Source organism: Scardinius erythrophthalmus (genome assembly GCF_964197995.2).
Source record: "Scardinius erythrophthalmus genome assembly, chromosome: 2".
NCBI lineage: Eukaryota > Metazoa > Chordata > Actinopteri > Cypriniformes > Leuciscidae > Scardinius > Scardinius erythrophthalmus.
In genome coordinates, this window is record NC_138222.1 from 41,909,738 (window position 1) to 41,920,111 (window position 10,374).

General features: G+C 47.9%; 1 protein-coding gene across 1 annotated transcript; it reads left to right on the forward strand.

Moving 5' to 3' along the window:
• Positions 1–6,282: 6,282 nt before the first annotated feature.
• mns1 (meiosis-specific nuclear structural 1) lies at positions 6,283–10,165 on the forward strand. The gene is made up of 10 exons (XM_081358960.1): positions 6,283–6,439; positions 6,593–6,817; positions 7,059–7,186; positions 7,283–7,385; positions 7,468–7,697; positions 7,828–8,044; positions 8,135–8,242; positions 8,581–8,838; positions 8,959–9,084; positions 9,212–10,165. The coding sequence occupies exons 1-10, from the start codon at positions 6,437–6,439 to the stop codon at positions 9,317–9,319; spliced, it is 1,506 nt and encodes a 501-aa protein (XP_081215086.1). The 5' UTR covers positions 6,283–6,436; the 3' UTR covers positions 9,320–10,165.
• Positions 10,166–10,374: the final 209 nt, after the last annotated feature.

Consider the following 10,374-nt stretch of genomic DNA (forward strand, 5'->3'; position numbering starts at 1 on the left):
CAACGGGCCGCTGGGCCAGATCTGGGCCAGCGCGTCCTCGTTCTTCGAGAAGAACTCTGGGCAGTGAGCGTTGTCTTTTGACGCAAAAAGGTCGACTTTCGCTCTGCCGAACCGTCGCCACAGTGACTGGACTGTTTGGGGGTGTAGAGACCACTCCCCAGGGGGAACGTTGTCCCTGGACAGTCTGTCGGGGCCCTCGTTCAGGTGGCCAGGCACATGCGCGGCTCTCAGCGAGCGCAGAGAGTGCTGAGCCCACACGAGGAGGCGTTCCGCCAGGGTGCAGAGCATCTTTGATCTGACACCGCCCTGGTGATTCACGTAGGCCACTACCGATGTATTGTCCGTACGGACTAGAACATGGTGACCGTGGAGGAATGGGAGGAAGTGTTTGAGCGCTTTCTCGACCGCGAGCATCTCTAGACAGTTTATGTGTAGGAGATTCTCCTGGTCTGACCAGCGGCCATAGACCGGTCTGCCTTCGAAGAGCGCTCCCCAACCTAGGTTGGAAGCGTCTGTCGAGACAACTTTCCGGTGTGGAATCACTCCCATAGTCACTCCTGTGTGATACCATTCGGCTGCCAGCCAGGGCTGCAGGGCTGAAATGCATCCCTGATTCACTCTGACTCGCAAGCCGCCGGCCGCCCAGGCTCGGTGGGGCACGCGCATTTTCAGCCAGCGTTGGAGCGGGCGCATGCGCAGTAAACCCAGCTGGAGCACTGCTGCAGCTGAGGCCATATGCCCCAGGATACGCTGGAATGTCCTCAGCGGAACCCGGCTGCCTATTTGGAGGGATGCGGCGAGAAGGCGGATGCGGCGCGCGCGCTGCTCCGACAGTCTGGCCGTCATAGCCACCGAGTCCAGTTCTATTCCAAGAAAGGAAATTGACTGACGGGGTGATAGCGAGCTCTTGGTCCAGTTGACCGAGAGACCCAGCTCCTCCAGATGGCTGAGAAGCGCTGTTCTGTGAGACACAAGTTCCGTCTCTGACTGCGCTAGAATAAGCCAATCGTCCAGATAATTCAGTATTCGCATTCCCTGTTTCCTCAGGGGAGCGAGGGCCGTGTCCATGCATTTCGTAAATGTACGGGGTGCCAAAGACAGGCCGAACGGCAGGACTGTGTACTGATATACTCGACCCTCGAAGGCGAATCTCAAGAATGGCCTGTGACGGGGAGTTATCTGGATCTGAAAGTATGCGTCTTTTAGATCGAGAGAGATAAACCAGTCTCCTGGGCGAATCTGCGCGAGGATTTTTCTGGTTGTGATCATCTTGAACGGCCGTCTCATGAGGGCTTTGTTCAGATGTCTCAGATCTAAAATAGGTCTGAACGCTCCGTCCTTCTTGGGCACGAGGAAGTAGCGGCTGTAAAAGCCCGACTCGCTCAAAGAAGGATGAACCTGTTCTATAGCCCCTTTGCGCAGCAGCTTCGCTATTTCTGCTTGAAGCAAGTGCGCCGCTTCTGAACTCACTCTCGTCTCCGTCTGTGCTGTATAGCGCGGAGGGCGACGAGCGAATTGAAGCGAATAGCCGTGTTTTATAGTTTTCAGCACCCATTCTGACGCGCCCTGAATCGCTTCCCATGCTTCCGCATGCATAGCTAGGGGTCGAATGGTCTCTGGGCTCAGATCGCCGCGCTGCGCGGGATGGGGAGCCTGTATCAGAGAGAAAGGCGCGGCGCGCGCGCCGCTGGTGCTCGAACACGGGGGCTGGTAAACAGTATTGGCCGACTGTACAGCGTTCAGTAGCTCGGTCCCATCGGATGGAGCGTGATTTGCTGTCAAACAACCCAGGCGCGAGAGAGGCGTGGGGATTATCATGTCTACAAGTGAGTGCGCGTGCTCGTGAGCGGGCGCAGGGTTTACACTTATGACACGGCCAGTGTTTGGGAGCTTTAGAGGATCCGTGACCCAAGGTAACTGGCTGGCAGAGCGAGCAGCGGGTAGGTGTGAGCACAAGGTTGTGGGCACATTTCCTACATTTAATACTCGAGCGGCTTGCGACCGCTTTATGAGAGAGCGCTCTGTACGCGTTACCATGGGGACCCTGTTTGTGTGAAGCAGTGAGCACATGGGAGTGGGCACATTTTCTACACTTATAACACCCTCGGCTTGAGCCGCTGTTGCCCGGGGTAACCAAGTGGCAGAGCGAGTTACAGGTAGATGTGAGCACAGAGTTGTGGGCACATTTACTACACTTATCACTCGAGCGGCGTGTGACCGCTTTATGAGAGAGCGCTCTGAACGCGTTACCATGGGGATCGTGTTTGTGTGAAGCAGTGAGCACGTGGGAGTGGGCACATTTTCTACACTTACAACACCTTCGGCCGGAGCCGGAAAGCCCGAATTTACACTCTTTCTGAGATTTATTTGGGCCGCCGTAAAAACGGCGTTTGTGTGCAGGCGAGCGAGTGGTATTACTGGCTCGTTGGCTGCGGTGTAAGCTGCTGCAGTAGCCTGCACTGAGGGGACTGACAGAGCTGGGCGTTTTGATGGCGGTCCGGCCGCAGCGGGACTCAGCCATCTCTTCCTCCCTGCGGGTGCTAGGAGGACTTCGCGGGCTCAGACTTCAGCGTTATCTTGGGACGCGGACCCCGGGGGGGCGGCGGTCTGTGACGGCTGGTCGAGCGCGACCTAGGGCGGCCGCCCTGGCGTCGCTGCGAAGTGGTTGGTGGCCGAGACGAGCGCTGTGTGGAGCTGCGCGCAGGAGGCTGAGCTTGAGAGCGGCCTGCGGCTGGGCTCGAGCGGCGAGGCAGGAAGAGATTCATAGCCTGCGACGCCTTCTGCACTTCAGAGAAGCGGTCCACAATCCCGCTGACCGCAGGGCCGAAGAGGCCGGTGGGCGAGAGCGGGGCGTTGAGGAAGACAGCGCGTTCTGACTCACTCATATCCGCCAGCGTCAACCATAAGTGTCTGTCGATGACGGTGAGCGCGGCCATAGATCTGCCGATGGCTTGTGCAGCGGTCTTAGTAGCACGGAGCGAAAGGTCCGTCGCGCTGCGCAGATCTGTTAAGGCTGTATGATCCGAGCCCTTCTCGTCCAATTCGCGGAGGAGGTCGGCTTGCAGGATCTGAAGAACAGCCATCGAGTGCAGGGCAGAAGCAGCTTGGCCGGAGGCGGCGAATGCGCGGCCGGCGAGAGCTGATGTGGTCCTGCAGGCTTTAGACGGCAGGGCAGACTTTGAGCGCCATCTAGCAGACGGCGGGCAAAGGTGCGTTGCCACCGCTTCCTCAACGGAAGGGATGCCGGTATAGCCTTTCTCGGCGGCCCCGTCCACCTGGGAGAGAGCCGAGGAGACAGACGAGCGGAGTCTAGCGGAGAAGGGCGCGTTCCACGACTTCGACAGCTCCTGGTGGAGCTCAGGCAGGAAGGGTGCTGACCTAGAGGCTGGCGCTTGGCGGCGGCTAGGCAGAAAACACCCGTCGAGTCGGTTAGGCGCGGGCTCCTTGGGTGGGGACCAGTCCAACCCCAGTCGGTCGACCGCTTTGGTGAGGAGGCGGATAAGCTCCGCGTCGACACTGGAGCGGGACCTGCCAGACTCAGGAGTCGAGGAGGCGGAGCGGTGAGAGCCCGACCACTCCTCGCTGTCCGAAGCAAGCAGAGAGCAGCTGTCAGCGGCGTCATCTGCTTCATCCCCTGAGGCGACGGCAGTGCGGGCAGTAGCCGGCCGCTGCGCGTCGGTGAAGGGCGGGGGAGAAGGAGAAAGCGAGGCTCGCGGGAGGGGCTCCGGCGAGCGCTCAGCTATAACCACCGGCTCTGGAGGCCTTTGAGAGCGGCGTTTCTTCTTACGCGGCCCTGAAGAGGCAGCCGGGGAAGGTGGAGGATCGTCAAACATGGCGAGTCGAGCCCGCAGGGTCGACATCGGCAAGTCCTCACACTGTTCGCAGCCGCCCGAGGAGAGGGCGCGGGCTGCGTGGTCGAAGCCCAGGCAGAGAGCGCAAACCACGTGGCGGTCTCCATCGCTGAGCGGGGCTCTGCACGAGCCACAGGATGAGCGAGGCATTTGCAACAACGCCTCGCGCTCTTTTAGATGCAAAAGTGTGTCGCGGGGCGAACACACAACACATACAAAACAGAGCAGTAAAGGATATGATCGCCGGATAGCGAAGCAGGCAGGGAAAGCTGAAGGCGGCGAAGGCGGCCGGCGTCCTCAGGCTGAGATCCTCGGCGTGCTGGTCGCTTGTTTCGACGGCGGCTTCCTCAGAGAGCAGCGATGCGAAGAGCTTCGCTGAAAAGACAGAAATCAGAGAAGCAGCCTCCGAGCCCTGTTTATATACGCTAAGCCACACCCCTTTTCGCGGGCTGTGACGCATTAAGCGCGCCAAGCGCGCTCATTGGTCGTGACGTCACGCCAAGGGCTCAGCGGTAGGCTGCTGCAGTTGCCGCAGGGCAGCCAATGGGCACGCTAGTTAGCTTGCCCTAGGTCTGCAGGCTGCCGCACTGCGTTGACAAGATTATAAAAATTAAGGATAATTTTTGGCTTCAGTATCTCGAGAAAGAAAGGCTTTCCCGTAGCGTAAGCTAACTACGCAATACGAGAGAACCTCTCGTAAGAGAACTAATGAGGTGATTGACAATGCACAGGTGAAAGACATGACTAATTAGAACAATCATTGAACACTACACTAGGTCACAGGACTGAACCAAAAACACAGTGAAGGGGGGAAACACAGATCATACATGTAACAATTGTATTATATTGTTTTTTAATGAAAAATAAATACAATAATTATGTGGTCTCTCTATGGCTTCCAGATTTCAACAATTAAACTACAAATTTTTAGTGATTGGTGTCACTGCTGTGTATGCCCAATAAATCTGTTTTTTTTTTTGTTTTTTTTATGAATAGATTTAAATCTAATCTTAAATGTGGTTTTATGCACACTGTAGTGGCCAGTAATTTGCAGCTAACAGCAATTTGCACCTTTTTAACTGCTCAGTAAGTCACATTACACAAAAATTGCAGTTCTACTGTATGTTTAGCTATATAGGCTAACACCAAATATAGAACATTATTCACAAGACACACAAGCTAATTCACAAGAAACTGAGTGCAACGTAAACTGTAACTTATTGTCATAAAGTGCTGGCCACTGATGTCACTGCCATTATATGATGAGGTGCCTCAAGTGATCCAAGTTAGCCGTTATGCTTTTTCTAAGAGCCTAGACCCTCTCATCTTCCAACAATAAAACAACAATCTCTTTTCTTTCCTATTGTGACTTATGTATGAGAGAAACAGCTTCTCGAACAAGAAAACATGTAGGGCGGGATGTGATTTTTGTCTATCATAGTTTGCCACTGCTGTGATCTCATGTGAGTGACAGGTTGTCCCGCCCTCTAAAGATTACAAGGAAACATGATGTGAAAAAAAATAATAATGATGTGCACAAATAATCTTTTATATTAAATACTGCAATCTTTCTGTAAAAAAAAAATCAATAAAAAAATCAATAATGATTTCATGGTAACTACACAGGGATAGTTCACCCTAAAATGAAAATGAAGTCATCATTTACTCACCCTGGTGTTGTTCTAATGCCGTATGCCCTTTTTCTTTTATGGACCACAAAAGGATAATTGTTTAAAAATGCTAGCCCTCGTTCATTATAGCAGCGAATAGTGACCAGCATCAAGCTTTGAAAAAAAAAAGATGCAAAAGCATCACAGAATGATGATCCCATGCAACACATGGCGTATTACAAGTGTTCTGGGGGTAGGCCTATATGATAGGGTTTAGTGAAAAACAAACAAAAATGTCATGTATTATTCAACAAAATGTTTGACCTTTTCTGTTGGTCTTCTCTGCACAACTGCACGACATGCACATTTGTGAGACTCTAGTTAGCTAATGTGTTAACAACTACAACTTGTGTGCTTATTCTGGCAAAGAGGGAGTGAACTGCGGCCCTAATAGAGCCTTGAGGAACATTGTGCAGGCGTGCCGAGAAGCCCAATGGCCACGGTGGTCAAGAATTTCGTTAAATAATACATTCAATTTCGGTTTTCACTAAAAATATGCACCCAGAAGAACACGTGTCATTGGATCATTCTGTGATATGTTTGTCTTTTTTACAAAGCTTGATGCTGGTGGTCACTATTCACTGCCATTAAATGGATGATCGCATATATTTATTTATTTATTTTACACAGTTTTTAGCTCTCTATATAGTTAAATGTTTTTAAGGAATCCTTCAACATAAATTTATCCTTTGACAAAATAAATGCAATGTTTACTTCCGGAACCTGTTGCGCTTTATTGGCTCTGCAAGAGTTGCGCTGGCCAATACAATTCGTCTTTATTCCCAGGTCTGAAAGCCCGGCGTTTCTAGGACAACGACTCACAAACAAATAAGCGTGGAGTTTCCTACTTTGTTTGGATAGAAACAGAAGCATTTCAAAAGCAAAATCGACGGAGCTGTCGAGCACACTTGAGGAATGGTAAATATGACGTAGATTTGACAGTCTGTTTGAACAAACTAATCGTTGTATACAGATGACGACGCGCGAATAAAGATGACATGTAAGACGCGATTTTAGTCATTAATTAGCGAGGTTGTGTTGTAGAACTTATAAGTGACCGTGTCTTTGCAGTCTTTCATGAGCCAGCGTCGCAACATCTCTCACAACCACCATCAGAAGATGATCCTGGATCACCGCAAACAGGAGGAAATGCGTGAAGATCAGACCAAAAGCATCGCCAAAGAGCGGCAGCTGCAAGCCAACCACCAGTGCGAAGAAAGAGTCGAGAGAAAGCGCTTCCTGCGCAAGGTGCAAGCTGAAGAGTATGGCAAACAAGTCAATGAATCACTTCTCAAGGTTGGTTTTATAAAATACGTCAGCTATATGCAGAGATGCGTGGTCTCGTTTTTGTTTATTTGTTTGGATCCCCATTAGCTGTGCCCTATGGCACTGCAGTCTTCCTTCCTGGGGCATTAAAACATACACAGATCACCACAATCTATTCTGAATTAACACATATATTTAATATTACAATTAAATGTGAATATATAAAATCAGAATCTAACACTTATGACTCCTGCAAAATGTATGTTTTTAGGCAGAAGAGGACAGACAGTTCAGAGAGAGGCAGCTTGAACAGGAAGAGAGGATGGCCAAGGAGCTGGCGAGAATTAATAATGAGAAACTTCGAGATGAGAAGATGAGGCAGTACATTAAAGAGAACAGGTAACAGACCAGAGTGTAATGGCACTCTGTGTAGCGCTGTATCATTTTTTTTTTATATAGCTTTACCATTTATTAAACGTTGTGTTTTATTGGCAGTGTTGAGCTTCGAGAACTAGAGTTGAAGCTCAAATCTGCTTACCTGAACAGAGAACGGGCAGCACAGATGGCAGAAAAGGAGGCCATGCGATATGAGACAATGGTGAGTGTGAACTCCATAGTAGTGTCTTACATTTGGCCATCTATTTTGTGGTTTTGCTTATTGTGATTTTACATATTACCAGCGACAAGAGGCTGCTATTGCCCGTACGATGAAGGGCGAGCATGAGCGTGCAGAGATGGAAAAGGAAAAGCTGGAGCAGAAGAAGTATGAAGAGGTGGTGCGCTACCAGCAAGAGCTTGAGCAGCAGCTTGAGGAGAAGGAGCGCAAGAGGCAGGAAGCCTATGATGAGTTTCTTAAAGAAAAACTCATGGTGGACGAAATAGTGCGAAAGATCTATGAGGAGGACCAGATGTGAGTGTGTTCCTTTTTCTCAAGTTTATTATTTGCTGCTACTTTTGAGCAAATAGACAATATCATCTGTTGATCAGATGTTGATCAGATGGTTCTAGGATGGTTTGAAACTGACAAGCTTAATTTACAGGGAACTTCAGTTACGACTCGAGAAGGTGACGACCACTCAGAGATACATTGAAGAATTTAAAAAGCAGCAAGCAGAGTGGAGACATATGGAGCGAGAAAAAGTGGAAGCAGAGAACAGGCGCATCATTGAGTTTGCCCAATACCAGCAAAGGAAAGAGGAGGACAGGATGGCCAAAGTTAGAGAGCGAGAGCAGGAGAAAGAAATCCTGCACAAAATGGTACATGAAAGCTCACCCTCTGGGTCATCAAGTACAGGCGAGCAATCAAGATTCAGATGTTAATGTGTTCTTTTTTTCCTTCTGGTTTAGCTCTCTGAGCAGATCGAGATGGAGAAAAGACAGCGTGAGAAGATGGAGCGTGTCCGTGAGGAACTCTACTTGGAAGAGCAGGCTGAGGCTGCAAGACAACAAGAAATTGTGAGAACTGTCTTACCACATCACACTTTACTGGATGCACTTTAAACATTTTACAAAGATGACAAAGGTCAATCTCATGATTCCTGTCAATCAAATGTCCAATTCATATTTCAAATAACCCTTTTAGGGCCTTCAAGATTTCCTCAATCAATAATGAATCTTATTTTTTTTACTGTATTAAAATACTGGGTTACACTATTTTAAGTTGTCCAGGTTACAGTGTGATTATGAGAAGATGTATTTTATTGTAATTATGTGTATTTATTGATGCTTTTTTGTGAGATTCACTAGCACCATATAAAACGTTTACCATCTCTTTACCATCATGTCACTCACAGGAAGAGATGGAGAAGAGGATCCGGCAGAGGTTGGAGCTGCAGCAGACGCGCCGGGAGATGATGGCTTTCAAGCAGTTGCGTATACAAGCTGAGAAAGAGGAAGAGGAGGCCTTCAGACAGATAATGATGGCCAAGTTTGCAGAGGATGACCGAATTGAGCAGATGAATGCCCAGAAGCGTCGTATGAAACAGTTGGAACACAAACGGGCTGTGGAGAAGCTGCTGGAGGACAGGAGACAGCAGTATCTGGCTGAACAAGTAAGACCCAAACCCACAAATCAACCTGCAAATGTGCAGCTCGCTCATTAGTTCCTTCCGAGTCCGACTGTACCAATAACTGCCGGTAATGTGGAATGAATGAATCTAAATATTCAACAGGAGAGGGAGGAAGAGGAGAGAGCAATGGAGCAGGAGAGAGAGACTCAGCGTCGGAAGATCATCGAAGAGGAGAGACAGAAGCTCCTAAAACAGCATGCGACAAAACTGCTGGGATACCTACCAAAGGTGAGAACACCACACCATAGGACACGGATATTTGTGGCTTGTTAGCCATCTCGCATGCTCAGATTCATTATTTAGAGGATGTGTTTGTCATCACACAACTGTTTTTCTTATTTTCCTTATTTACTAGGGTATTTTCAAAGAAGATGATCTGGAGCACTTTGATGAGGATTTCAAAAACAATTTCAAACAACGGCAGGCTGATATTTTCTCAGATGAGGGTTGGGGAGATGACTAGCAGTAAGATAATTCCTGTCATGACCACCACATGGCGCTCTCTATCTTTTTTTTTTTATTCCAGTCTGTTAGTGCTGGTGTACTTAACAGTGCATCTGCCACTTTCACAAACGATTGGAACAAATTTCAAATTGATCTTTGTCTTTAATAAATGTAACAGTATATTGTATATTGTGTTACTCTAATGCCAAACTCTGGTTTTGGTTTATGAAGAAACATTGGCTTCAAAGGATACTACTTATTAAACCGATGTGAAAATCTAAATTGCCTAAGATGAATTTATCACATTCTCTGTAAGTATTTAATGCTCATACTGGGTAATGCATTTTTCCCTCTTATCTGAACCTTTGAGGGTGAATTTCACTTAGAAACATTTTTAATGGTGATACAAACCATGTTCATGTCCATGTTGTTTGACTTGGTTAGTCTTTTTCAATCGTTAAAAAGAAAACAAGAGTGATTTCACTGCTTCCTAAGAAAGAACTGGATAGTTGATGGTTGTCTGGCAGAATATCATACAAGCAAGAATTTAATCAGATGTGACTGCTCATGCACAGTCAAGTGTGTCTGTCTCAACAGATGTCAGTCATTCTGTCCGGTTAGTCCAGTACCCTGGTCTACCTGCTGTCATGGCTGTGAAATTCTTCCATCTAAGTGTTTACTGTTATCCATATCTGCATTGTGAAAATGTCAAGCCTCTCTTGATTCTGCTCTGCTTGAAATTCCCTCTAAAAGTTGTCACTGTAAAAAAACATGAAGAAACATTTCAAACTAATCATAAATGAAATTCATTGAAAATGTCAATAAATTGATCCTGCGTGGTTTAAAGCAGCATCACTGTCATGATTACAAATTGTTCATTTTCAATTCTAAGCCTGGCAAATTTAGTTTTATTAGATCCCACATACTCTTTTTACATACAACACTGATAATAAAAGCCCCTGCACGTAACACATCCCATTCTCTAAATGATATTCTAGAAATTATCTCAGAGTAGTTGAGAGGCTAAAAAATGAAGAGGATGAACAGTAAGTAAACCTTTTTATGTGACATGCA

What these genes read in the sequence shown, in the direction of transcription:
- mns1 (XM_081358960.1), top strand. An exon ending in TCAATGAATCACTTCTCAAG is followed by an intron (nt 6,818 to 7,058) that starts GTTGGTTTTATA and finishes GTATGTTTTTAG; the next exon opens with GCAGAAGAGGACAGACAGTT. An exon ending in AAGAAATCCTGCACAAAATG is followed by an intron (nt 8,045 to 8,134) that starts GTACATGAAAGC and finishes CTTCTGGTTTAG; the next exon opens with CTCTCTGAGCAGATCGAGAT.